Genomic DNA, 27955 nt, shown 5'->3' with positions numbered 1-27955 from the left:
CCAGACTGTGCTTTATAAAGTGCTGACAGGGCTGTACAGCATCTCTGTGCTGGGAGCTGCTTTTCTCTGTGCTCCTCTATCACCTGTTGCACGCAGTGTATCCCTCCTCTTTCCAAAGAGCAGATCATTCCTTGGCTGTGTTGTGGTTTTGCGAGAGGGTGGGTGTGAGACTGTGGCAGAGCTGGAGGCTCGTGTGTATAGCAACTGTAGAAACGCTTGCTTTCCAAGCCCCTGTGTCACTGGTGCAGAGTGCTGGTGTGCCAACACCTGACGTTTCTTGTTTGATGAGCTCAAAACTTTGTGAGCAGCAGGAACAGTGAAGCCTGGTTACTGTAAAATGTGTGTTTTGTGGCCAGTTTCCTCTGCATGTGTGCATATGTGTGCACAGATCAGCTGTCCCCAGCCACTCTCTGGTGCTTGGGAAGTTCAGCCTGCACTCCGTGCTGATGCTCTCCCGTACGAGGTGAGGGGCAATGCAGAGACTCTGTTCTCTGTGCAGATGCCTGGTTTCCCGAACTTGAAGGTTTTACTCTGACTGAGTACTCTACTCTGACTGACCACTGTTACAGAGACATCTAATTTTGCTGTCAAAACTGGCTGAAATAGGCTGGTGGGGTCTGACTGCAGACGGATGGCCATATGCATGTATGTACTCATACACGGAGAATGTGATTGCAAGAACTGCTTTACTGGAGTAAAGCAGGCCAAGAAAGAGAGCAAGCACTTCTGGATGAAAGTTGTCTTGAAAAATTCCTCCTTCCAGCCAGTGTGTTGTGGTGGTCTCTGGAGGGACTACAGGTCAGCGTGTGTGTGTGGCCAGGGTTTCCTAGGATGGCTTCTCTCCTTTCTGGCTTCTCCAGAGTGGGAGCCCGAGGTCCTTGGCTGTCCCTCAGCAGAAGGCAGAAGAGAGGAGTGGGTGTGCAGAGTTTTAGGTCCTTGTGGACCTAAAGGAAAGACTGAATGGCAGGCTTGTTGGGGCATGGGGCTGACCTACACCCTCTGTAAAACATACAGAGTTACACTCAATACCAGGAAAAATTGAGAACTCAGGGCCTCACTGATAAGTCCAAAATAGCTGTCACCTCTACAAGTGCTTGCTCTGTTAAAATCTGGATGGTGGGATTTTTGAAAGCTGCTACATGTTGGCCTAATTCTGGTCCTGTTGGGGCAGGGCAGAGTTTTATCAGATGTCACTGGGGCACATGTAAGCTAAAAGCTTTTTAAGATCCCAACTAAATAAAAAAATTTAGAAAATAAATAAACCTTGTGATCATTGTCGAGAGCAGTCTCCAGAAAGGCAATGTGTTAGTTTGTTTTGCTAATTGTTGTGCTAATTTGCAGGAAGTATGGTTTCCATCCTGGGAGGTTTTCAAGACCAGACTGGATAAAGCCCTGAGCAACCTGGTCTGATCTCATAGCTGACCCTGCTGTGAGCAGGAGGTTGGACTAGAGACCTCCTGAGGTTCCTTCCAGCCTGAATTATCCTGCAATCCTTAATGGGTCATACCAGACCCATTGGTATGGGCTTGCAGAAGACCCCTTGAAGTTATCTCTGGCGTGGTTGTACCTGCCTGGGCTTTGGCTCCATGCGCTGAAGCAACCGGACTTGTCTCAGCCGCAGGCATCCTCTCCCCGACATCTGTCAGAGGTCCTGCTCTCAGGGAACAGGGTTGTCCACAGGGAGGTGTGCCAGTGCCTTTTTCCTGCTGTGACACTGATGCTAGGGCAGATCATAGCTGTGACTGTGCTCCTTTACAGAGATGCTTGTTCTCTTCTCCCCTTTGGCTCATATGCTGCTCCTGCGCTTCCAGGGTTTTTTTCTGCCAGGCTTTTGAAAACTGTGAGCTGCAAACAATGTCTCCAATCCTGATTCTCACTCCTCTGGGTTGGGGATGGAGCTCTGCAGCCCGGGTGTCGTGTCATGCCCACACCTGTCCCACCAGCAAGGCTCCAAGGCATTGTGGGGCAGTGGTCCAGAGCAGTGTTCTGGGGCTTGGGACTGTTTGTGCAGGAGTTATCTCAGAAATCCTGAGTTAAAAGTTTAACAATGTGTGCTATGGTTGATGTGAACAGTGTTGGTGGTAAATTGTTGTCTAACACCATGGAAGCCCTTGACAAGAGGTGGGAGAGCACTGGGGGTCGCTGGTTTCAGCTGTGGCAACGGTGTGCTTACAGGTTCACACCGACAATGTTCTTGCTGCTCATGTGTGGCCTTGGAATAGCTTTGGACCTATCTCCCCCCATGGATCTTAAAAGGAGAGAAACATGGCTCGAGACATCTGTAAGCATAAGGTTTTGTGGTGTCCAGGACCTCAAAGTCTTTGCTCCCCTGCGGGTTGGAGCAGGACACATGCTGGGGGAGTTGTTTGCAGAATTTGTGCTCCACGTGTGCTCAAAGGGCAGGAGTTGGGGCAAGGTGTTAGGGAAAGGTTTCTGCCAACAAGAAAGGTTGCTTTGGCCAGAAGTGCCGGGGGAAGCATGGACAGTGCTGCTGAGGGGCAGATAAGAGGAACTGGAGTGACAGTTTGTTGTAGGGCAGGGCCATGGGCTGGGTGGGGTCCGCTGCCTCCCTCAAGCTCCTTGGAGGGCTCTTGACCCTCTGAGCTGGGCTGCCCAGCAGTGGTATGGTGGGGGGACATGCCTTTTGCTGCAGCGAGTTCTGTCCCAGGAGGTTGTTGGAGGAGGGATTGTCTGGAGGTTAAGTCCTAAATCTCAGTTATTTAATTCTTTCAGTTTAAGGAATAGTGCCACAATCTATAATCCAAATTCATTCTGTTCACCCTGAACTCAAAAGGCACAGGAGAACCAGTCTCGACAGCATCAGGAGGCAGCCTTGCAAGGAGTTGGAGAGTGTTTAACATGTGATAATTACTGCTGGTTATTTCCTGTGCAATTATTTGCTATTGTGTTCACATCATAGACAGCTGTAGAGATGAGTTTGAGCATCACCCAGCTTGGGCACTGGATCTAGTTATTTCTCTTCCTTTCTAGGCATTTCCAGTCCCAAGTTCTGTTTAAATAATAAAAAAAAAAAAAGCCAACAGCTCACACAAAATGAGGAGCTGTCCTTGAAACATCTGACCCAAGTGATGAATCAAGGATAAGTATCAGATTTAAGTTCCTAAGAAAGCAGATAGGTTCCTGGTGGGTATTAGGAAGCACCAAAACAGGTTGGCTGCCAAATTCGTTTTGGCTTTCAGTTGAAGTCCAGTGTCCAGCTGAATGACTCGGTTCCTTCAGTTCTCCCAACACTTAACAGTGCTTTTCTGACATTGCACCTGGAGGGCCTTAAAGGTCCGTACCATCTGTCAGTTGAACATCAGGTATTTCTGATCACAAACCTGACAGCACCGTAAGAGAGAGGAAGAAGTAGATCTTCCCCTAACATGAGCACACCATCCCACTCTTTACCTTCTGGTTGTAACACCTTTATCTTAATGTCTCTGGTTTTAAAATTCCAGACTTTCCCCTTTGTAACCAAATTCTTACTTAACCGTGCTTCACTGAAATGATCATCCTGTTTTCCACATGGCTGTCTTCTCTTTCAAATTTAGGTTGCATCAAAAGCAACCGAGACAAGAGCATGGTCCCCTACTTAGCCCCATAGCAGCCCTGCCTCCATCCTGGCAGCAACTGCTTTGAAGAGGGTGTGGGAAACAGGGCAGGTCCAAAATCCCTCCCCAGCCCAGTGTCCTCAGACTCCAGCGGTCTCTGGGACACTCGGACCATCATTTTCAGCAGGCATGGAGAGATCTGCCTTCCCTGAGCACATCCGATGATACTGCTGGTTTTCTGCTTAGCTCTGGGTGTCCATTGTGTTTTTCACTAGGGCAGGAGCAGTACCAAGAGCCCTCCCTCACCTCTGCACTGGGAGGCAATGCTGTTCTTCCCTCTGGTTTGCAGGCAGGCCCTGGTTTGGGGCCATCCTGGTGCAGGCACTGTCCTGCCTGCTGGGGCACAGCAGGGGCCAGCTGCTACCCCAGGAACAGGGAACCGAGGAAGGCAGCTGGCAGGGCCACTGTGGCCAGGTCCAGCGAGGAGCTCAGGTCAGCAGGCAAGGTCCAAGATCACGCCAGGATGCCAGCTGGCAGGTCAGGTCCCACTGCTGCCAGACAGCAGCTGGAGACCAGCACTGCTGCAGCATGGCATAGACAGGCTGAGGGTGGGCTGACACGGAGCCCCTGGGCCCATGGGTGGAGGTCCCAGGGGAGGCTGGTCAGGGCCAGTAAGGCCCAGTAGTACTCTCAGGGCCCTGACACCTTGCCTACTCCTTGAAATTCATGGCTAAATGGGTTGAACATCACCAGTCTTGTGAGAAACTCAGCTGCATGCAGTGGACTTCATGTTCCACTCCCCCCCAACCCGCCCTGGTTAACTCCTGTCACTTGTGAAATTCCCTCTTACAGCCAGTTAGAAGATCAAGGGTGACTGCCCAATGGGAGAACTGGAAGGGGAGCTTCAGGGACCTCCGTCTTCTCCAGGGTAGGATTTGCCAGCCCTCAGTCACAGTCTGTGTCAGAGTGATGTAGGCCCCAGTGGGAGCCAGGAGCAGCCATAGCTTGTGGTGGACCTGCTGTGCTTGTACCATCTTACGGTGGTGCCAGGTAAGAAAAAACCCTTGGCGTTTGCAGGCTCTGAGCTGGGATCTTGCAACAGGGGCTTTACTAGGTCGTGTTGGTACCAGCTGTGACCTTCATGCTGTTCTCTGTTGGGTTCAATGGACCTTTAATATGTCTTACAGGGGTTTCTGCTGAGAGATGGTGGAAAGGGAGGGACCATCCTCCACAGTCTCTTTCTCACTCCTTTGTCGTGTTTGTACTTGTACCCAACTCGATTTCTTTCTTACTGTCTTCCAATGTCTTGCTCTGTGCCCAGGCAAAGTGATGGACAGCAGAGCAGAGATGGAGGTTGTGAGAAGCACAAAGGGGAATGCTGCTGGGGAGGTCAGCGTCCATGTGGTCACCACCGAGAGCACTGTGCAGAGCACCCACCTGCCAACGACTGCCTTCATCATACCAGGTATGCGGAACTGTCCTCTCTAACTGGTGCCTCCCCAGCCCTCTCCCCTCACATTGATACCTCACGTTCCTTGTATATCTGTGCTCTTCCCAAACCTTGGGAGGCAAAGCCGTGCTGCTGTTGCCATCTTAGAGGTTCTCTGTGGCTATCCCACATCACTTGGACAATTTGTGGCCGACCAAAACCTCTTGAGTTTTAAACCAAAGCCCTGATGTCTGGGGCCCTGTGCCAGTGCAGCATGGTGTGCTGGGTGCCTGCTCTGCAGAGCATGTGGGCTCCTGGGTTGCCGCATTATCACAGAACACAGAATATCTCAAGTTGGAAGGGACCCATAAGGATCATCAAGTCCAACTCCCTGCTCCTCGCAGGACTACCTAAAACTAAACCATATGACTGAGAGCGTTGTCCAGACGCTCCCTGAACTCTGACAGGCTTGGTGCTGTGACCACTTCCCTGGGGAGCCTGTTCCAGGGACCGACCACCCTCTCAGTGAAGAACCTTTTCCTAATGTCCAATCTGAACTTCCCCTGACGCAGCTTCATTCCATTTCCTCGTGTCCTATCGCTGGTCACCAGAGAGAGGAGATCAGCATCCCCCCTCCGCTGTCCCCCTTGAGGAAGTCATAGACTGCGATGAGGGCACCCCTCAGCCTTCTCTTCTCCAAGCTGAACAAGCCAAGTGACCTCAGCTGCTCCTCGTAAGTCTTGCCCTTGAGACCTTTCACCATCTTGGTCGCCCTCCTCCGGACACACTCTAGCAGTTTGATGTCCTTTGTGTATTGAGGTGCCCAAAACTGCACCCAGTACTCAAGGTGGGGCTGCACCAGTGCGGTGTAGAGTGGGACAATCACCCCCCTCGACCAGCTAGTGATGCTGTGCCTGATGCACCCTAGGACACAGCTGGCCCTTTTGGCTGCCAGGGCACACCGCTGACTCCCATTCAACTTGCCATGAACCCAAACCCCCCGATCTCTTTCCGCGGGGCTGCTCTCCAGCCTCTCGTCACCCAGTTTGTACATATAACCAGGATAAACCCGTCTCAGGTGCAGAATCTGACACTTGCTCTTGTTAAATTTTATACAGTTGGTGATTGCTCAGCTCTCTAGTTTATCCAGATCTCTGTAAGGCCTCTCTACCCTCAAGGGAGTCCACAGCTCCTCCTAATTTAGTGTCATTGGCAAAAACTTACTAAATATACATTTGACTCCTGCATCCAGATCATTTATAAAAACATTAAAGAGCACTGGCCCTAAAATTGAGCCCTGCAGAACCCCACTGGTAACTGGCCACCAGCCTGATGTGACCCCATTTACTGTAAGTCTTTGAGGCCAACCCGTCAGCCAATTGTTCACCCAACATATTATGGACTTGTCTAGCTATGTGGTGGACATTTTGTCCAGAAGGATACTGTGAGAGACAGTATGAAAAGCTTTGCTAAAATCCAAAAAAGCCCCATCTACTGGCTTCCTTTGGTCAAGTAGATGGGTGACCTTATCATAAAAGGAAATTAAGTTACTTAAGCAGGACTTTCCCTTCATGAACCTGTGTTGGCTATGACCGATGACTGCATTGTCTCTCAAGTGTTTTTCAATAACTCCCAGAATAACCTTCTCCATAGTTTTACCAGGCACTGAAGTGAGACTGACAGGCCTGTAATTACCAGGGTCGTCCTTCTTACCCTTCTTGAAAATTGGGACAACAATTTTCAGCCCAGCTGACCAGCATCTTTCAGGAGGTGTGCAAGCAAAGCATGAATGTGTGTTAGGTGAAACCAGGGGTGTTCTTTAGAAGCAAATCTCCCAATTTTTCTTGCTCCCAGTGCCTTGGTTCCCACTGTGGAGTGGCCCTGGGTTGCACGGTGTGTTCCTTTGGAATGAAACTGAACTGGAAGATGCAGTCCAGGAGCTCGCCAGCACACTCCTGCCACATCAGGGCATCCTGATCATGGGAATAGTCTGAGGTTAGGCTGAAGTAGGAGCCCTTGAATGTGGATAGTGTTGGTGCCACCCCACAGCACAAGCCATTGCTGGCTGCAGATCTTGTTGGGTCGTGCTGCCTGCTTGTGGGTGCTTTAGCCCACAGCACTGAGCCCTCAGCTGGGAGACTACATCCTCTCTGTCATTCTGTGCTGCCTTTGAGCCTTGTTTGCATCAGTTAAGTGTTCTGTGTATGCCTCTGGTTGTTTGTTTCCTTTCTTCCCTTCTCAAGCAAATGCCACTACCATCAACCTTCCCACGAGCACCTTAGAAATTCAGCGATTCCCCAGGGAACCACAGAGAAGCACAGGGGCCGAGAGGCCAGAAAGGGGAGCAGGGAGTGAGCCCATCACAGCTACTGTCATTCCCCAGATCAGCGGGGTGCAGACCTGCAGCACAGTCCGTGTGCTGGAGTGGAAAGATGGGGTGGCTACTTTGCCTGGGAGTAACCTGCGGGTAAGTGTAGCCCTGGGCCACTGTGTTTGCACACCCCCACTCCCTGCAGCTGCTTGCCCCTTGTAAGTGGCAGTCCCTCAGCCTGTGCCAGGCAGGGACCACCAGGATGTGACGTGGCCCCTGGCAGTACCTGCACCCCAGCTGGAGGATCCCGCCTATTCCTGCTCTGCGAGGCTCTTATTGTGCCCCATCCCTATGCCCCTCCCATCTTGTGAGCTTAGCAGAGAGAGCACACTGGGGCACTGCAGCAGGCAGAGGGATGCTACATGCTGTGCAGGGTATCTTTCCTTTCCAAGCTGTGCCGTGGAGTTGGCTCTCACCAAACTCCTGCACTCACCCTGGAAACAGTGGCCTTGCGCTCATCAGACAGCAGGTGCCTTTAGGTGTACCGCTTGGTATGTGAAATAGCTTGCACAAAATGCATTGATTTCTCAGCCTCAGGGCACCACATCCTCCAGCCACCTCCCTGCCCCTTGTGCTGCCAGCTGGTGCTGGTCTCACCCAAGTGCAGGCAGTGTGCTTGCCCTGGCAGGCTCAGTGGCCAGCACAGGCTGCAAGGAGAGGCAGCAAAACAGGTGACTTTGGTGCTGTGCTCACCTCTATCATCAGAAGACCTGTCCTCTTGTTGGACGCACTAATGACCGAACCATGTCCCTCTCATTCTCAGAGCTCACATGCACCCACTAGCTAACAAGTTACATTTCTATCCTCCTTGTTAACTATTTTTCCTTGTTTTTTTTGGTTCAATGACGTAGTTTCGAATAAATGAGTACGGGACGCTGAAGGTGGTGAGTGCTGATAAGATGCCTCCAGCGGAAGCTATAAAGGAGGGTCAGACAGAGAAAGATGGGGACTCGGAGGTGGCACCCACCAGCAGGGACAATCCTACTGCTCAGGGTAAGGACACCATGGTGGCACTTCTGGGCTGGGTACTGTCATCCAGCAGGTGTTTGGCATAGGCCCTGAGCAAGGCAAATGTCTCCTGCTTCCTGCTCTCCTTCCTTTGCTGTACCTTGTGCCTCACTGCTCCTCTTCTCTCTGACTCAGATGTGCCAGAGCAGACCAAGCTGCCAACAGCAGAAAGCATGTGCCACTGTGATACCTGTGGCCGGAGACATGTGTCGGATGGAGCCCGGGAAGGCAGGGGCTTCTGCAGCGAGCACTGTCACCAGCAGTTCAAAGAAAGGTGAAGGAAGGGGAGTCTGCTCCATGCAGAGCCATATCCATCTGTCTGCCTGCCCTGCCTCCCCTTGTCCACACGCTCCAGCAAGGGATGCAAGCGCATCTGTCTCTGGCAGGTGCTGGGGACCCCACTTGTTTCTCTCTTTCCTGTAGGTGGAGTGCCCTGGCTGCACTGTGGGGGGATCAAGACTTGTCCCAGGGGACAGCAGGAAGCACAGGAGCCAGAATTTCTCCTGCCCAATTTGTGGCCTCATAAACATGTATCTGCTGGAGCAGGGCTGCAGCAGGAGGTTGCTGTAGTGGGTGCTTCCAGGCTGAGCAGCAGTGGGAGGCATGGGTCATGAGGGCATTTCCAGCCCCTCTGCTTACTAATGTGTGACTGCTGGGACTTGTTTCCCAGCATCTCTGTGTGACTGATGCAACTTAGAGCCCTGCTATGAAACTAGATTGCTTTTGATCCATTCCCTGGGTTCAGGTTTCTGACACCCAAGTGTGTGAGGGTGGTTCTGGTCTGTACCCTGGTTCTAACTTCTTGCCAACTTGTGTGCCAAGAGGAGCACATACATTAGGCAGGAGGGATGGGAGCATGCATGAGTAAGAAATGGGGTGACAGTGATTCTCCAGCAACCACTCCCTTACTGACACCCTAGCCATTGCCATATACCATGCTGCCATGGTTTACTTACCCTTCTTCCATGCAGGTCCGTCATTGTGGAAAACTCTGCCAGCAGCAACAATGCCACTGAAATCCTAAAGCCGGTGAAGAAACGAAAGAGGAAGGACTACCAGAGCCCTTCAGAGGAAGAATACGAATCTGAGCAGATGGTAGGAAGAGTGCAGGGAGGGGATGTGTGCGCACATGCTGATGTCAAGGGTGGGCCGTGGGACACCCCTGTATGCACTGAGGGTGCATGCAGTTCTCATTGGTGCTTTTCAGTGCTATGTCAGCTATATGTCAAAAGGGTAACCTGTAGACTGTTAATACCAAAAAGACTTGAATGTGTGGAGCATTAGGGCTTCTAGACACTTGGCTGGCTGTTTGGCATGCTGAGCACCTTGGATTGGGCAGTGCTAGACATGTCCACATTGGGCTGTAGGTATCCAGCACTCTCAACTGCTCTCTTGAGTCCGGGCCACCAAAGTAAGTGTTGAAGTAAGAGAGTGTTTATCTGCGTGATGTGTATCCTGGGGAAGGGAGAGTGACTTTGACGAGGCAAGGAAGCTCTGCTTGCCAGCCCTAACTGTAGCAGATCCACTCCGGTTGTGATTGCTACCACTCAGCACCAAAATCCCCCTTGGGCTCCCGGCACGGTATGGCCCTTTGCACTGGTGTGAGGGTACAACACACAGCATAAACCACTGTGCAGACCTCCAACACAATGGGTTTCTGTTTTGTCTGCTCTCATGTCTAGGAAGAAAAGCAGGAAGAGAGGAAAAACTCTGCAGGAGACACTGTCATCAGCAATCCAGAGGCTGATGCGTGGAATGGGAGCCAGCACGGTATGGAGGGCCAGGCGGGTGGTGGGGTGAGCGCTCTCGCCACGGCTGTGGGGTCCAGCTGTGGTACTGTGGGTCTGGGCCAGCATTTTGGTGCTCCAGCAGAGTCAAACACCCAGTGCAATGCAGTGGTACATGTTCCTGAAGGCTTGTAAGCCTGTCTGCTGGCTTGATCCTGCTCTCTCTGTCTCTTTCCATTTCTCTCCTTTCCTCTCTTTCTCTCCATGGGAAGGGTGCACCCTTACAGATAAGGCTGTGTCTTCTTCAGGCACTGGGCCATACTGTACAGTGCTTTCTGGTCCCTTCCCTTGGGAGCTGAATTTATTACTTGCTTGTGGATACCGTGTTTGCTCCAAGAGGCACTATCCTGAGCAGTAGTGTAACTCTGCGCCATGTCTGGCTTTGCCCCCACTTTGGACGGTCTTACAGGGAACTTCCCTTGTGATTGGGACCTCACAAGTTTGGGAGCTGCTCCTGTAGGTCTGGTGCCGCTGAAGCTGGGTGATTTGGGGTTGTCTCATCTCGTGTGGATCTATTCCTGGACCATATCAGAGGAGATCTCAAATGCAGAGCCGTCAACGCAGAGGGAAAGGAGACAAGCTGAGGGATGCAGTGTTTGCTTGTTTGGTTTTTTCTCTGCAGTGTGATGGGGGTGAGGGGGAAGGAAAACTGGGGAAAATACTGAAAATAAACATTTATGGGAAACTTTTTGTCTTTGCATAGTGAAAGGTCATACTCAAAGTAATTTTAAAATTAAACTCCTCCAGTTTCATGCTCTTCTCCGTAGCCAAATGTAGGGACAGTAGCAGGGGCCAGATGTCATTAACCCCTGATGTTACACTGAGTTAACCACTATTAAAAAAAGATATCATACTTGCTTGCCAGGTCCTTTTCTGTACAATCTGAGCCCTGAGCATGTAACCTTCCCTGCTGCATACAAGTAAGCAGTGATGAGCCTTGTTATTTTAGTGTTTTTCTCTTATTTTAGAAGTACATCAGCAAACAAAACATACACCTGTATGCTTCAGTGCAGCAGAGTCAGTGTATGCTCTATCTCCAGGTGTATTTGTCATTCTCCAGAAGTGCAGAGCTTGTACTTACAGATTCCCCAAACATGCCTGCCACTTTTTTCTATGTCCTAAAGAATAATAAAGGTGTTTGTCACTCTTAAGTATTAGCTCAGCATCTAGGTTAGTAACCTTGCTCACTGAAGCTCAGCTTTAATTTCTTCCGCAAGTTCCTATTTTTTCCATCTCCAGTTCCACTAAGCCCAAGGGAGGAAGAAGTTGGTTTGTTTTTCCCTGCATTTCTGGCCTGTCCTACCAAAGGCTGTCTGCCATGGCTGGCCTGTAGCTGTGAATTACTCAGTGCTGGAATAGGCACAGCATTCCTGGAGTCCCTTCAGGCACTACGAAGCAGGGAGAGAAAGTGGCTGGAAAGCAAGAGACTTGGCTTGTGTCTCCTGTGCCTTGGGTAAGGCCTTTGTGGCCTTCCCAAAGGGGTTGAAGGCACGAAGGATTACCTCCCTGCCTCTGAAGAGACAATGCTGTCTTCTTTTCCTGAATACCATAAGGGTAAATGCATCTCTAGGGTATCAGGGTGGCCCTGGTGTGCCAAGGGGGGCTCAGGTGATTGTCTCAGAGCAGAGGATAGCAGAGCTGGCCCCTCTGGAGTGGTGGTGGGAGGTGAGCTCGCTGCTGGTTTGACTGGCTGGGAGCCCCTTGCAGCTGGGAGTGATTCCCAGACCTCTGGATGGATCCTGCTGGCTGTCCCAAATCCATCAGTGCTGTGGCTATTTCGGATGTACTAGCTGGAGGAGGACTGGTTGCAGAGGTGTCCTGATGCTTTGCACAGGATGGCTTGTCCCTCAGGCTCCTTCAGTGCCTTACTAGAACATTGTACAGCGACAGAGAACATTTGGGTCATGGGGACCTGTGTGAGAGGGGGCCTCTTAGCTCTGTACCTCCTTGGACAGCCAGCCAGGTTTGCTGGTGAAGGGGCTCTGGTAGGATGGTGCTGAGCTTTGCAGGGATGCAGGCCTGTGCGTGGGAGTGGGATGCGGCCCCAGTGGGACCCATGTGCTTGCCTGCCCTCTGCACTGCCCCGAGGCAGGGACAGAGGCTGGAGCAGACCCTCAGCAGCGCCTCTTGTGTGTGCGTTTGTGCTGCGCTCAGGTGCCAGTGAGGAGAAGAAAGAAGGCTGGTCTTGGGCGTCCTACTTGGAGGAGCAGAAAGCTGTCGCTGCCCCTTTAGATCTCTTCCAGGATGTGAGTTGGGATTTTCCTGTCTTTTTCCTTCTTTCATCTTCTCTTTCCTTTCCCTTTTTTTTCCCACCCCTCCTCCTTCTCCTCTCTTCCTTGCTTCCCTATTTTGTGGGACTCTGAGTGGTCAGCCTCCAGTTTTGATTTGCCCCAAGTCCCACTCCCCAGCAGGGTGCTGTCCCCCATCCCAAGCACCCCACATTTGCCTAGGACACCCCGGTAGCTCTGGCAGGGTGATGGAGCCTTTCCAGCCCTTCCTCGAAGCCAGGTACGGGCTCTTCTGAGGCCATGTTGATGCACTGCACCCCTGCTCCCAGGCGTCTGATTGCCAGGGTGCAAAAGGAGCCAGGCCTGTGCCCCACTCTCCCCGGCTGCAGCTGTTAGCCTGGGGACACCCTGCCCTGCCAGTAGCAAGAGATGCAAACCCACAAGGAGGTGGAAGAATGTGTTTTTGTATGGGAAAAGAATTAAAATTTGGATGACAACATAACCTGTGGCCCACAATCTCCTGGTCCCAGCAGCTCCCGTTGCCTGATGGGTGCTCCTTGGGATGGTTCTAGACCCAACTACCTGTGTCATTTTTTACATTGTAGTTTAATTTTTGTTTCCAGTACCAAGTAGCTTCCCAGCACAAGAACGGCTTTAAAGTGGGGATGAAGCTGGAGGGGATCGATCCACAGCACCCATCTATGTACTTTATCCTGACAGTGGCTGAGGTAAGGCGCCTCCGGTTCCCATGTTCTGTGGTTCCTCCTCACACCTGTGCAGCCGGAGGCCCTGTGGGAGGGGAGGTGCTGCCAGCTGGGCTGTGGAGGAGACTGGCTTTGGGCCCTTGCCTGCATGCTGCTCCATGACATGAGGTGGCACTCCAGCACCTTGGTCAAGCAAATGAGGAGTTTCCTTTCAGTTCGGAGGGGCAGGAAACAGTGCTTAGAGCAGCTGTCATGCCCCAGCCTAGTTGGTCTCTTTATCACCCTGGCACAGCAGGGCCGTGGGGGGAGAGACTGTGGTGATGGCAACAGCTTATCTTACTGCTGGTGCCCCTCAGACAGGTCTGAGCCCTTGAGATGGAGGGTGTGGAGGCATCGCATTGCTCTTCCTTGTGTCCGTGGAGGCCCTCTGTCTGTGGGGCTTTCTGCTCAGCCATGTGGCAGCCAAACCAGCCTTGGCTCACAGTGCTCCCCAGGCAGCCAGGGAGATCAGCCATACAACGGTGGCTGCTGTTCTTGCTGCTGGAGAGATATCGCCAAAGCAGTATGGCATTTAGCCAAAATCCCTGCACCAGCATCTCCCCCAGGTGCAGAAAAGGGAATCCTTGCTCTTGCTGGATCCAGCAAGGTGCCCCACCGTGGCACCTCATGCACCAGCCTGAACCTCCCTTATCAGGGCTGGCTTGTGGTGGCCTTGCATTTACCCTGTTCTGTGATGGACACCTTCTGGGACTGGCATGTGCCTCCCTATTTGGGCATTGGCCTATGATTGACTCTTGGCTTCCCTAAGTGGTATGCTGAGATTATGTGTGGGAGGGGAGGTGTGTGCAGTGCTCAGCCAGGGACAGCAGGGGGTTTCCATGGTCCTTTCCTTTTCCTGCCCTCCTTGCTGATAGGTGTGTGGTTACCGGATGCGCCTTCACTTTGATGGCTACTCTGAGTGCCATGATTTCTGGCTGAATGCTGACTCCCCTGACATCCACCCTGCTGGCTGGTTTGAGGAGACGGGGCACAAACTCCAGCCCCCGAAAGGTAAGGAGTTAGCAAGTCTCAGTTCAAGGGTCCTGTTGAAGGAGGGGGATAAGTAGTGGGCTCCCAAATGTAGAGCTGGAGATGGGGACAGGGTGGCTCCATGGGGCCCAGGAAGGGATGCTGCTGTGCTGGGGGTGTTCCACAGGACAACATTTCAGCCACCCACACACTAAAGATCTCTCCTCGCTCCGTTTTGGTGCAAAGCCGTGTCACCCTGGATGTCCCAGTGCCAGGCTGGAGCCAGCAGCTGTGCCCCAGGGCAGGTGGGACTAATGCTTTCTGGGGAGGAGTTGAGCTCTGGATTTCCACTCCACTGCCAACGTTTCCTAGCACTCCTTCAAAATCAGCCATTGGGCCTAAGCCACGGGCTTTGGGTTTCCCAGGGCTGCCGTAGACCCCGTCTGCCCACAGCAGGACATGCCTGGCAGGGTGACGGCTGGTCGGGGATGGCTGGTCTCGGCCTCACGACCTCCTGGCTGCTCTTGGTGAATTTGGTGCTCTCATTTGTCTTCCTGAGGTGTTGTAGGTTATAAGGAAGAAGAATTCAGCTGGACAAACTACCTGAAGATAACAAAGGCTCAGGCAGCTCCTAAGCACCTCTTCATGGTCCGAAACACTGTGAGTAGCAGCTTCTCCTTCTGCCGGAGCCCGCAGGTTCAGGTGTGGCTTCTTCCCCTCCAGCTGAGCAGACTGCCTCTGCCAATGCTGGGCTTTTCTCTGTCCACCCCATGCTTCTCAAGCCCACAGTGCAGGTGGCCAGGAGATTGTACTGCTGGCATTGCTTAATGAGATGTGGCATGCTTTGCTGCTGAGGATCTGTAGCTTGGACACTAGTTTGGTGTGCCCAAAATTGGCATTGGTCTGATTCACTGTTTCATCCAGGTCAGTCTCATGGACAGTTAAATCTGTTGGAAAAGTACTGGTGAGGAGAAATAACTGCTACTCTCAACAATTGTTTTGCCAAAACCCCTCAGTTAATGTTTCATAACTATAATTCTTTTGTCTCTGTTTTGTGTGTTCATTGTTTCTGTCTCTGCCTTTATTTTTCATATGGCAGCTTGGGTAAGGAAAGTGGGAATATAGCGGAGTGCAAAATGCTGGTGGTTTCTTTGTCAGCTACAGAGGAAACTCAACCTACTGATATATCAGCCTCTTCAAGTTATTTATTGTGTCTAAACCCTCCTGTTCATTGCTGCGACAATCCCACTAGTGTGGGACACAGCATTTTGCACAGATTTTGGGTCCAAGAAATAAAGGCAGGGTAGGATGAAGGGCCCCATCCTAGCTCCTCCTGCCAAGCCTAGGGTATTGCTGCTGCCAAGCCATGGTCACTGCTAACACTGCAGAAGTGTGACCGCAAACAAGTGTTCTGTGACAAAATATGAATCAGTGTAAGTTGGAGGCTGTTTTTCTCTTGGAGGTTACTACTTATAGAAGTTCCTGAGGGTCTGAAGATTTCTTTTTCTTTGTGTGGCCAAGCCGAGTTACTCACCCTCTGCCTCTTTTCTTGCATGCAGAGCAAGGCACTGCCCTTCTGGGATCCTAAGTGGTCCTGGGCCTGCCTGGAGGCCAGGGAGGCTCTGGTTTTGGGAGGGTTTGGGCAGGTGCCTCCTTGCAGCAGGCAAGGGAAGTGGTGAGGAGGGCACTGGGACTGCGGTTCTGAAAGAAACCTGTACCTCTCTTCTCCCAGCATGAGGCTTCCCCAGGCTTTGAGGTGGGCATGAAGCTTGAAGCTGTGGACCGCATGAACCCTTCCCTGATCTGTGTTGCCACAGTGACTGACGTGGTGGACAATCGCTTTTTGGTGCACTTTGACAACTGGGATGATACTTATGACTACTGGTAAGTGCACAGAGGCTCCTGGGGTGCCAGTGCTGGGGAGACACCCTGCCACTGCTTCAGCAAGAGTGACGGGCTGCTCGGGAAAATGTGGGACAATCCCAGCATGCTGCTGCAGACAGGCCACCAGTGGTCCAGTGAGGCAGAGGGTCACCCCCTGTGCTGGGGGACAAACCTTTACTGGTTCCACATCGCCGCCTGGGACATTGCCCCGTGTTAATTACAGGGCCATGGCAAAGACAGATGTGATTGCATGCTGTGGGCTTGCCCTGAAATCCACCTGGCAGACGGGGTCACCTGCAACGCAGAGACTGAAGGCCTGATCTTAAAAGGAGCCCCTGCGTCTCTAGGCAGGGGATTGTGGCTGGGGTGGGAAGGTGTCCTAGTTGAGGCTGGTTAAGGCCAATTAAAATGGCCAGTTAGCGCAGTCAGGATTCTGAGAGCAACTGGTTCCTTTGTGGCTGGAGCCCTCTGACCTTCTCTTACTTCTTGCCCTGAGGAGCTGTGGGGCTGCAGCAGTTTCTGTCCCCAGCTACTCTTCACTCTCTGGTGCTGGGCAGCTACCTGCTCTGTCCCAGGGCAGACCTGCAAAGCAGCAGCACCTGAGTGTGCTGTGACCTACTTGGAGCCGTGACCAGGACATGAGCCCCCCCCCAGTTGCTCAGGTCTCACTGCTCCGAGCTCTGAAAGGCATGGCCTGTCTCCCCACTCGCAGCAAAGGGTTGCTGTTCCCTGGGCAGCTCTGCGGCAGGGCTTGCACCTGGGGTGTGTTCGTGTCGCGCCCTTGCCTTGCCAGGGCCCGTGGTTCCCTGGGTCACTCAGGGACAAGGGTGCTGTAGAAGACCTTAGCTTCTGCAGGGCCTTTTGCTGGTGGTGCAGGCCTGGGGGGTGCCACCAAGTGGCCTGCCCTGGGCCCCCGCAGCCTGCGCTGTCTCGCAGTGATGAGCCGGGTATGTCAGCCCTATGTAAGAGTTTGGGTGTGTTTTCTAGGTGTGACCCCAGCAGTCCATACATCCACCCAGTTGGATGGTGTCAGGAGCATGGCAAACCCCTCACACCTCCTCAAGGTGAGTCAGTGGCCTGGGAATGCAGCCTTCGCTGGCACATCCCCTTGGGGACAGGCTTCCCAGGGTGGCATGGGGAGCCTGGGGGCGCAAACCCCATGGCCCTTGCTTGTCTGCAGATGAGGCAGTTTCCTTCAGCAGGGCCACAGCCAGGGAGGTGGCATGGTCCTGCCAAGGCTCCTGTACGTGTGTTCAGGTGCAGCATGGCAGTTGTGTCGGGCCGAGTGGAGACACGAGGACATCCAAGCTGTCTGTGCAGGCCCAGATGTTTCTGCTTCCTTGTACCCTGGATTTCATGGTCCATGAGAAAATAGTACTTCTTGATGTCTCTCAGGTTCCTGTGTGCCTGACACAGACTTGGTTGGTTCTTCAAGGCAGTAAGACATTCTGGGGTATTTGCCATCTTCCTGCAGGTGTATCTCACCTTCTGCATCTTCCCCCTTCTAGATTATCCTGACCCTGACAACTTCACCTGGGAAAAGTACTTAAAGGAAACCGGAGCATCTGCTGTCCCAGCTTGGGCCTTTAAAGTGGTGAGTGCCACATCATCTGCTCCGCTGTGCCTGGGCAGGTATTTGGGTTTTCTCCATTGACAGGTCTTTGCTTTTATGAAAAGTCAAGTGATGTTCAGTATGCTCCTGCCACAGGCCTGGGGTTTGGATCTACACTCAAGGTTCAGAAGTCAGGGCTATCCTGCGCAAATATTTCAAAACTGGGAAAAATGGAAAGTATGACCATCCCCTCGGCTAGATAGGATCTGGATGATGGGAAATCATTTAGGCTTGCTTGATAGTTGTTGTCTCCAACTGCAGCCACAGCAGCTGTGACCAGCCAAGTGTGGCTGCAATATAGATCACAAAAATGTGTCTCTTGGAGACCTTCTTCCCTTGGGCACAGCTTTCCCATCTTGTTGAAACACAGCTTAGATCCAGGAGGCCTGTCTCCACTCTCTGCTGTTGCCACTGTGAGCTGGGATGGCTCTTACCCGTATAGGCCAGGGCTGGGAGCTGGGCTTGAGGAGCACACACTGCTGGGAAAGCTGCCATGGGGAGTGGGAGCCCGAAGAAAGGCTCTGCTCCCCACTGACCTGGATTCTTCCTGGCCTTAGCGCCCACCCCACAGCTTCCTGGTCAACATGAAGCTGGAGGCAGTGGACAGGAGGACTCCTTCCTTCATCCGAGTGGCCAGTGTGGAGGATGTGGAAGACCATAGGATAAAGGTGGGTGCTGGAGTCTCAGTGCTGAACCTGTGACCAGGAACTGTGCTGGCTTGCTCCTGCCCTTCCCAACTCACTGCCAGTTGCAGTGGCAAAGTGTGTGGAGGTCTGTGGAAGCACACTGTGCAGAGGTTGGCAGGTCCCAGTGCCTGGCTCCAGGAGTGGAGGAGAGCCTTGTGCTGCAGTTCAGCTCTACCCTGCTGCTTGCTCTCAGCTTGGAGGGCTCCAGAACTCCTCAGAGAGGTGCCCTGAGGTTTGAAGGGTGACCTCTCTACTTGTCTCCCCAGATCCATTTTGATGGCTGGAGTCATGTCTATGACTTCTGGATTGATGCGGATCATCCGGACATCCACCCCATAGGCTGGTGCTCAAAAACTGGACACCCATTGCAGCCCCCTCTCAGTAAGTCATGCGCCTGGGTCAGTCCCTCATACCAGGGCCCAAGCGTGCCGTATCCCCACTGTCACCACCTGCTTGTGCACAGAAATAGGAAGGCAGGTGCTGGCCAAGGATGGGCAGAGAGGAAGGGCTTTTCTGGAGAGTTGTCAGTTGGCAAAGTCCTCCTGATTTGGCACAGGCAGGGAGCCCAGAGCCCTGGCTCTGCCTGGGGCTGCAGCCGTGACAGTCTCTCTCCTGTTTCTCCTCCTGGTCTAGGGCCAAAGGAACCAGCCTCCTCTGCCCATGGGGGCTGCCCAACTCTGGGCTGCAAGAGCATTCCTCACACCAAGAGCTCCAAGTACAGCTTTCACCACAGGTGAGCTCACCAGCATGGCTCAGAGGGGCACAGCTTCACTGCTGGCTTGTGCCAGCCCTTCCTCCGCGCCTCCGCACCTGCCACCCCCACCAGCAACCAGCCCTTCCCTGCACCCACCCCATGCCTGGCTCTGCCCCCAGCTTAGGGGCAGCCCTTGCTCTCTCCAGGCCAGGCCCCAAGACAGCCTGGAGTCTGTGGCTAGTGTAACTCCTGTGAGCTCCTAGTCTGCGGCTGTCCTGTGGCACCCAGAGCCACTGGGGGTGCCCTACGTGCCCATCTGCCTGTGGGGACATATTGGCTATGCAGGGGACAGTGCCTCTAAGATGCTGTTCACTGATGCCAGCTTCGAGGATGATGTTCCTCCCTCCCCCATGCATACCTTTCACTGTGAGGTTGTGAGCTGGGAAGTCCTGAGAAGGAACAGTGCATCTCCCCCAGCTCAGTCAGTTGCTTGCGTGACCTTTTCCAGGGGAAGCCAGGCATGGTGTAGTGCTGACCCCAGCATGGCAGGCTGGCATCAAGAGGAGCGAGTATGGTGGAGCATCCGTGAGGATGGGGAAGGCAGATCTGGCTCCCAGGGGTTTCTCTACTGGCCACATTCATGACACTTGCTTCCTTCTCACTCTGAGGCTAGTCTGGATGCCTGTGGGGGCAAGGAAGGGAAGATGGACACTCTGTGAACCCCAATGACCTGCTTGATCAGCACTGTGGTGACTTGCACAGGGTCACTGTGATGGCAGCGGAGAAGGTGGGACGGGTGTTTGTACCTGGAGGGACTGGGTGTGCCCTGCCCATGCACCCAGCACCCTCACTCAGGGAATCTGTTCAGCACGTCTGTACTCTGCTTTCCGTGGCCAGGGCTATGGCTTCCCGTGCTTGGGGGTGGAGGCGTGGCCCTGCTGGCTCGCCTCCCCCATGCTGCTCGGAGCCAGGTCCAACGCTTGCCTCCCCTCTGTTCTCTAGGAAGTGCCCCACACCGGGTTGTGACGGGTCAGGACACGTGACGGGGAGATTCACGGCCCATTACTGCCTCTCAGGGTGCCCACTGGCAGAGAAGAACCAGGGCAGGCTTAAGGCGGACTTGTCCGACACTGAGGCCTCAACTCGCAAGAGGAACCTGATTGGCTTCCCTCAGCGAAAGAAATCTCGGCACCACGGGAGGTAGGGGCAAGCCCGGTGAGCCCCATGCAGCAGTGCAGGGCCCCTGTACCACGACTGCCATCCCTGGGAGGGATGGCCAAGCTGGAGAGGCTCCTTGACCGTGGGGGAGCACAGTTGCTGGCAGCTGGCGTTTGTCCTTCCAGCTCTGTTGGGCACCTTTTTTGGTTTTTCTTCCCACATTTTGTGTCTTTAGCTGTCAACCCTTTGGGTCAGGGTCCAAGAGGTAATCCTTGCTCCCACTGCCAAGGCATTGCTCTGTGCAGTGTGGAGGAGGGCCCTCGGGCCAGTCCCAACCCAGTTGGAAATCAGTCTTCCTGTCTCTTTAGAGGGCGACCTCCAAAGTACCGGAAGATCCAGCAGGAAGACTTCCAGAGTAAGTGCCGTCCTCTGCCGCGGTGTCATCACAGGGGCAAGGCTTGAGGAGCTGGGGTGGTAGCTGTTGGAGGCAGGTCTGCCTTGACTCACTTGCTCAGACCTCACGCAGGTCAGCACCAGTGAGGAGCTTGTGGTCAACTGCCAAAGTTGGCTATCTGACAAGGAACGTCTCTGCCTCTTACCAGAGCTCTGCTAGGTCCCTCATCATGTCTCTTGGTTTACGTCTGTGAATCTTTGAGTGCTTTAGGGCAGGGAATTGGGATCCTCCCTCTATGGCAGTGCATTTTCCCCAGCACTTTGTCCTCTTCAGGCAGGGATGCTGTGCCTTCATCCTGCGGCTGCCGTACCCCAAAATATCAATGTGGTTGTGAAGTGCCAAATTATTGCTGCAGCGCAGAAACCGATGCTAAACAGTTTGCTTGGCATTTAGTTCTGACTGACATAGGACAATGACTGACATTTATTCCAGCCAGTATCCCATTTTACCATAGGCTGTCCCGCTGCCTACCCCAGCACTGGGAATGAACGAAGAGGATGTCTTCTTGGGAGCCATCCTTGACTCCTTGGAGCAGAGAGCAAGGGAAAAGCTTTGTTAAAAACATGAAATGAACTGAATGATATGGGCTGGCATTCTGGTGTGAGATTTGACATGGAAATCTAGTTTAGTATGGAAAATGAACGATTGAAGGTGGTGAGAACAAGGCAAAGCCAAGCTTGTGTCTAAACTTCTTCCCTCACCATCCCCAATCCCACCAAACTGAACACTTGGATACACTGATATCCTGTTAATTCAAGGAACAACCACTAGCTCTTGATACCTGGACTGATGAGACCGTCTGCTGCCAGCCCTGGGCCCTCCCCTAAATGGGGCCTTCCCCAAGGCTTGTAGGATAGGATGGGATGGGATGTTCTCATCCTTCTACCTCGTATCACGTCTTGCATTTTTATTGCCAGCTATTTCTTCAGACAATATGCACCAATCGCTCTTCATGTCTGCCCTGTCTGCCCACCCCGACCGCTCCCTGTCGCTCTGCTGGGAGCAGCACTGCAAACTCCTGCCGGGTGTGGCTGGCATCACAGCAACTACAGTGGCCAAGTGGACCATTGATGAGGTAAGGTGGTTTTGAAGACTGCATGCTGGCTCCTAACCTGTTGGCATGGCTGGCAGCACTCTACCTGGCTGTGCAGCACCATGGTACATGCACAAGGCATGGAGGTGCTTCAGCGGCCCCTTCCCTGCATTAGTGAGAAGATGGTCTGCTGGACACGCTTGGGTGGTACTGCATGGACAGCTGCCAGACATGAGCCCTGATGGCAGCTTCTGGGAAGCACATGCAGAACTACCAGGTTCTCACTTGGCTTGAATGTGACACTAGCCCAGGGCAAGCAGATGAAGGCAAACAGCAGTCTCTTCATTTAGCATGTTACAGTTTTCTAAAGAAATTAGTTTCATCTTTGCCAGGTTAAAAAATTAAACCATAGACTCTGCAGATAAGAAGTCACTTCCCTGTTTCTCTGAAAAAGAAATCTTTACCTCAGATTCTTCATCATCACCTTCCTTCACTTTCTTGGCCATCTACGATGGGCCCTCTGAAGGCCTGGGTAGCTGGAACTCTGGCATCAGTCCCAGCAGCCAGCCGTGCCCTAACAGCCACATGTTACCTTACAGGGTGCAAAATGCCTCTGTGGTAGTGAGGATGTGGGCTCATGGGAGGTCTCCAGCCATAAACATTGCTTCTGTCTTGACATTTTTCTCAATTTATTCCAAGGTCTTTAGCTTTGTTCAGACTCTGACGGGTTGTGAGGATCAAGCCAAGCTCTTCAAGGATGAGGTGAGAAGGGCTGGAGGATGAGTGCAGGTGGCCAAGGATAGCTGTTTGCCAACAGAGTAGGGAGGAATTGGCCAGTGGCCTTCCTGCAGCAGGTTGCTGCTGAATGCTGAGAGCATGTCCAGCACCTGGCAGCGATCCCACCCTGCAGCCCTGGGGGCAGCAACCCCACTGGATTTGAGTGTGCAGCTGTCTGCCTGTGCAGATACAGTCACAGGAGGGGAGATGCTGACCCCCAAGGAGCTGTGCTGCCCTGTTGTCCTGGCATGGCTGAGGGAGGGACCCTCTGGGGAGGGTAGGATGGGGGAGCAGGAGGAGGATGGTGCTGCAGCCTTAATAGCACCATCACCTCTTGAGGGAAGCTGCTTACTCTTCACCCATTCATCCTTCCCTGCCTGCATCCTCTTACCAGCACAGCAGTTTGGTGGCATTGCTGTCTGTCCGCCAGGTTCATTGTTTTTAGACCCCTCTGTGGACAGACACACAGAGGGGCTGCTTTCGGGCATGTATGGTACACCCAGGGCAGGCTGATGCTGGGCACACTGGGTACAACAAGTGTCTCAGCCTGTTAGTAAATAGCCCCTGTGCTTTAAGGGCACTCAGGCATGCAAAGCTGAGCTGGAGGCAGCCTCCACGTGTGCGGGAACCTGGAGCAGGGAATGGAGGGGTGTTTGCCCAGAGCAGGTTGCCTGCTGGCTGTGTGCTGTGCTTGTTACACTCTGGTGCAGAAGCCCAGGCTGGCTGCAGTTTGAGCTCTTGGGGCGGCCCCTGGAAGGGCCTTTCCCCCTCTCTGCCTGGTTCCTGGTCACGTGAGCTCGCAGCTCTGGCTTATCTGGGGCAGTGTGGGAGTGCTGTGGGTGGCCCCTGCCCTACTCCCTGGGATCATCATCTGTGGCACCTGGCTGAGGATGAGTGCAATTGTGCACGTCCCCAGGTCGTGCCTGTGCTGGCTGTCCCTAGGAAGTCACAGCCTGGGTTTTCGGTGAGTGCCTTTGTCCCTGCTCTCCTCTCCAGATGATTGACGGTGAGGCGTTCCTCTTGCTGACGCAGTCTGACATCGTCAAGATTATGAGTGTCAAGCTGGGCCCGGCACTCAAGATCTACAATGCCATCCTCATGTTCAAGAACGCTGATGACACCTTAAAGTGACTTTTCTTGGCCCAACTGGGACACTCCCTCAGTACCGGTGCTGCCAAACTGTCTGGTCAGGACAGAGATTCCCCCTGACCGAGTGCAGCTTGTCATGTCCTGCTCATGTCCTCTCGGGTGCCGCATCTCCACTCTCCCAGCAGTCCATCTCCCATCCTCTCCCCTCCACTCCACACTGCCCTTCTCCTCCAGCACTGGATACAGGCTTGACCCCAAGCCTCAGGGGTGGCTGCAGGGACAGAGGGTGGGCATGGGACTAGCCTGTTCTAGCGTGATAGCTGCCCCCCATGTCCTGCTGTGACTGCAGTGATTCAGGGGGGGAGGGGGGGTGTTGAGGGACAGAGGAGCAGTGCGGAGGGTGTAGCAGCTGGGGGCTGACACCACTACTGAAGTCACGCAGGTAAGGGAAGGGACTGACTGCGTATGTACTTGCACCCGTTTAAAGGCTGGTCTTGGCTTTGCTCAGCAGCTGAGTTTGGGGTTTTTTGTTTGTGTTTTTTTTCTTCAGTGTGTTCCTCTGGAGCAGCTTGTGCTAACATTGTTTCCAAGGGATGCTCTCAAGGAGCTTCTGCTCACTTTGCCTTTTTCTCTGAATTCTTTTGACTTTCCCTTTTAAGGCCAGATGGCAATTTTGCTTTGCCCCTTCACTGCACTGGGAACCAGTGGTCCACCTCTTGTCCCTTCCAGGGAGCAATGTGTCCTGGCTGCTGCTCTGCCCACAACCAGCATCTGTGCTTTATTCCTCTTTACTGAATGCAGCAGCCCCAGTGCCCCGTGGGGCCAGGGCTGGGTGGGTATAGAACAAGCTCCGTTTCCTCTTGCACTTTAGACTGTCTTGGCCAGCATGTCTGTGGGAGAAAGGATGCTTGGTTAACTTGTGTCCCTTGAAGCAATTAAAAAATCCTCTGCAAAGGAGAGTTGAGCCCTCTTTGGCCCATGTATTAGGAACAAGGCTCTTTCTAGAGCGGAGACAGCTGCCAAGGACAAGAAGCATCCATTCCTCCGTAGGCAGATCCATGGCTCGCTTCTGAAGTTGTTCCTGAGTTGGGTGACTCGATCCTGCTGAGCCACCTTCTCCCCCTTTTTTGCCCTTGCGAGGCCCCCAGGTTTTGCTGTCTGAAGAGCAAGATCTGCTGTCCCTGGATTCCTTACCTGCAGAGCTAAAAGAAATTCAACAGTTAACTCTCTTTTTCTGTCCTTTTAGTAACACAGCACCTTTTCAGTAAGGGTGCAGGCGTTTGGGGAATGTCCATGTAATGCTGTCCCTTGTAGTGGAGGAGAAGCCAAGTAGGCTAGGACTCCAGAGCCAGGAAAGCCAACATGCCTGGGAGGTTCTGGCAGAGTCCCATGCAGCTTCTGATAGTCCCTGTGTCTCCTGGCATTGCCCAGGCTGCTCTCGCCATGGTCTGTCATCCTGTGCATGCCTGCTGTGGGTGCTGTTGGAGCAGTGGTGTGGCCATGCAGTGCTGGAGGGCGGCCACCTGCCCCGAGGGCTCTCCATAGTCTGCAGTGATGTGAGCCAGGTCCCACATCCACTTTCTTTCCCATTCCCAAGAATGACGTATCAGTAGCAAAACAATTTTTCCCCCTTTCCCAGTGCCCAAAGACAGGGATGAAGGGTTCTTAGCAAGTGCACCAGCAATGTGTCTTGGAGCAGCACTGCCTTGGGAGCCGCTGTCACACCTTGGTCAATCTGTTCTAGGCTTCCCATGGAAATGTAGCATTTTTTGACTCTGTTATTGAATATTTGGGATCACGTTTGACCTGCTCTTGAAACATCTGCTGCTTGCTCTTCACGCAGGACTTGCAACTAGTCTGTGTATTTTTGTCAATGCTTGGGTTTGATTTAGGTAGCTCTTCCTCTCCTTTCCTTTTTTTCTTCCATCTCTTCAAGCACTGCAGTGCGGCCAGCTGTGGAGAGGGGGAGAGTGGGAAGGAACAGCTGTGTCCCTGGGTCCCACAGTCACCCCCCAGGTTGCCCTTGATCTGCAGTAAATGGTCCTGAAGTTGGTCTCTTCAGTTGATGGGGAGTCTCTTTCTGGGCCACTGTGTGCTGGGGGAGCAGATGAGCCCTGTGATCTTCAGCTGTGAGACTGTGCAAACAGTGCTGAGACCTCTCCAGGTGTGATCTGGAATGGAAAGGCTCCCTTGCACAGGACATGGTTATTGAGCTTATAAGGAAACATCTCATGAAAGCATCCTATTCTCATCTGCTCCATTCTCTCATGCTAGGTCATTCCTCCTGTTGGGGAAGGGACTAAGCACTGTCACTGGGTGCTGGGAGACGAGTTGCTACCCAGGTGTCAGATCTGAAACAAGCGTGAAGGATGGGGAGCTTTGTCTCTCACAGGGCTGCCCTGGAGAGCAGAGGTGGTGGTAAGCTCAGAAGACCCCTGCTGAAGGGGAAGGGGAGCCATGATCCAAGCCATGGGTGGCCCCCAAGACTGGGTACAACCAACACCATCAGCTCTTGCTCTGCTGTTGGGTGCAATCAAGCTGTGCTCTGCTTGGGCAGCAGCAAAACAGGCAGAAGTGCATGCTCCAGACTGTGCCAGTCATGGGCATCAGCAGTAAGCTGTGCCCATGAGGCACTGCCTTACCTGGGCTCTTATGCCCTCCCTCTAAGAGAGCAGATGCAAACTGGACAGGACTGCCAAGGTGCTCCCCCTTGGCTGTGGGGTCTGGCTGCACAGCTGGACCCCAAGCCTCTGCTGGGTCTGAGCTCTGTGCAGGGAGCAGCTCTCCGGAAAACCGGCCCCACTTGGAAGGGTGATGCGAGATGTGAGGGTCCCTGTTGGACACACTTGCCTGCTGTCTTGAGCATCAGTTCCTCAGCCTCTTGGGCTGACTCAGCCATTTGGGTACAAAGCTTCTGGATTCATCTGGGTGAGAGGTACAGGGTTTGTAGGTGGTCAAGGGCTATTTACTGTTAAAACTTAGAACCTTCTTGTTTCCTTTAAAACCAAACTAAACCCAAAGCATTGTGTGCGTATGTGTGGATGGGTGTTTGTGGCGGTACCGCGATGCCATTTCCCCTAGTGTTGGTGTGTCACTGTTTTAATGCGGTGGTCTCTGTGGCTGTGGAGGCGGCAGGCTATGGTCCCAGGGTCTCAGGCGATGTGTCCTCCATGAGCAGAAGTTATCTCTGGTCCCAGCAGGGAAGCCAGGAGAAGGAAGGTCTGCTGTACCCCTGGCCTTGGCAGGTCCTCCGTCTCCACAGAGCATTGTTTGGGAGTCCCCCCCTCAGGGAACATCAAGGGCAGCTGTGACCAAGGCAGAAGCACCAAAGTTTTTCATCCTTCCCCTGTTGCCTGACCAAACTCCTCACAGGGCTGTCCACTGCCATGTCACTAAGAAGCTGGAGAGGACAATGGGGCTGAGTGGCCCACAGGTTCTTCTCTTGGGTCTTTCTGAGAGATGTGGCTGCAGCCAAAATTTGTAAGTCAGTGAAGAATTTTTCAAGTCAAATGTTTTTTTGAGTGGAGGACTCCAAGCCTGTGCTCCTGTCATTCCTGCCCCTGCAGCAGATGGTGTTGGCAGGGCTTAGCTGGAGCCATGGGAGATGTCCTACCACGTGCTTCAGCCTTGGGCATGGAGTGTCTTCTGGGGCGGCTGGTCTGCAGGTGACTCCAGGTGCATGGGAGCAGTTGGAGCCTCTCAGGAAGGTGTTTCTCCCTCCTCATGGAAACGGGCAGCATTGTGACGGTGCAAGGCCAAGGTCTCCGTTTCTGTGAGAGCAGCCAGCCTGAAGCTCAGTGAGGAGGGCAGCCTTGCCTGCCTCTGCCTTCTTCCAGTGATTTCCATGTCGATCACAAGCACTTTTAGAAAAGAAAGAAACCCTCCAAATTGTCTAGGAGGGTTGAAGGCTTAGGGCAGCTGCTGCCTGCAGACGCAAACCTGGGGACATGAGTGCAATGAGGGGCATTGGAGAAGAGGAGGGAGCTGTGAGAGGGATGTGACTTGGCCGCTTCTGCTCCTCTGTTCCTCACTCCATAACCTCCAGGGGGGGACCCATCAGTGCAGAGGAGAGGGAAAGACCTGAGGGCTGCGACCTAGCTCCTTTTCTCCAATCCACCCCTTCCCTCTGGGGCCTAAGGCTCGCTCCTCCTTGGAGGGAGGAAAGAGGGACGTATTTTGGAAGGAGCGAGATTATGATAACAAAAGCTTTTTTGCACTTTCATTCATTTTGCACTTGTTTTTAATTTCTTTTTTCTGTGTTTTTGGTATTCGCACCTCCTCTTTGTGTTTTCATAACAAAAATACTTTTGTTGTAGCCAGTGAAGCTATTCTGGAACTTTGTGTCCTGAGTATACAGAGGTTTAAAGGTTCTATATATATAAATTTACATCTGTATAAAAGTAAATTTATATATATAGATCATGGTGTGATGTGTTCCGTCAGTGTTTTAAAAATAATAAACGAATGTGAGCAATGGAA

General features: G+C 53.0%; 1 protein-coding gene across 5 annotated transcripts; it reads left to right on the top strand.

Annotated features, from left to right (window-relative positions):
• The first annotated feature begins 4750 nt into the window (after positions 1-4750).
• Positions 4751-27955, top strand: L3MBTL1 (L3MBTL histone methyl-lysine binding protein 1). Of its 5 annotated transcripts, XM_052790878.1 has the most exons (22): positions 4852-5019; positions 5556-5716; positions 7227-7450; positions 8206-8347; positions 8498-8636; positions 9334-9457; positions 10045-10132; positions 12304-12395; positions 13001-13105; positions 13996-14131; positions 14649-14749; positions 15822-15973; positions 16961-17037; positions 17482-17567; positions 18143-18253; positions 18538-18652; positions 18905-19004; positions 19968-20165; positions 20492-20538; positions 21495-21652; positions 22310-22372; positions 23384-27955. In XM_052790878.1, exons 4-22 carry the CDS (start codon positions 8254-8256, stop codon positions 23516-23518), a joined length of 2121 nt encoding a protein of 706 aa, XP_052646838.1. In that variant the 5' UTR covers positions 4852-5019; positions 5556-5716; positions 7227-7450; positions 8206-8253; the 3' UTR covers positions 23519-27955. The 5 variants fall into 5 exon arrangements, with proteins under 5 accessions (XP_052646809.1, XP_052646803.1, XP_052646838.1 ...); XM_052790849.1 differs by lacking the exon at positions 5556-5716 and having other exon boundaries at positions 4751-5019; positions 14658-14749; XM_052790843.1 differs by lacking the exon at positions 5556-5716 and having other exon boundaries at positions 4752-5019.

The sequence above is a fragment of the Harpia harpyja genome, chromosome 1 (assembly GCF_026419915.1).
Source record: "Harpia harpyja isolate bHarHar1 chromosome 1, bHarHar1 primary haplotype, whole genome shotgun sequence".
In the NCBI taxonomy this organism is placed as follows: domain Eukaryota; kingdom Metazoa; phylum Chordata; class Aves; order Accipitriformes; family Accipitridae; genus Harpia; species Harpia harpyja.
This window is presented reverse-complemented; position numbering and strand designations above follow the sequence as displayed.

What these genes read in the sequence shown, in the direction of transcription:
- L3MBTL1 (XM_052790843.1), top strand. Translation starts at nt 4,758, where the DNA reads ATGGTGGAAAGGGAGGGACCATCCTCCACAGTCTCTTTCTCACTCCTT. An exon ending in GGACAATCCTACTGCTCAGG is followed by an intron (nt 8,348 to 8,497) that starts GTAAGGACACCA and finishes TCTCTGACTCAG; the next exon opens with ATGTGCCAGAGCAGACCAAG. An exon ending in GTGGAATGGGAGCCAGCACG is followed by an intron (nt 10,133 to 12,303) that starts GTATGGAGGGCC and finishes TGCTGCGCTCAG; the next exon opens with GTGCCAGTGAGGAGAAGAAA.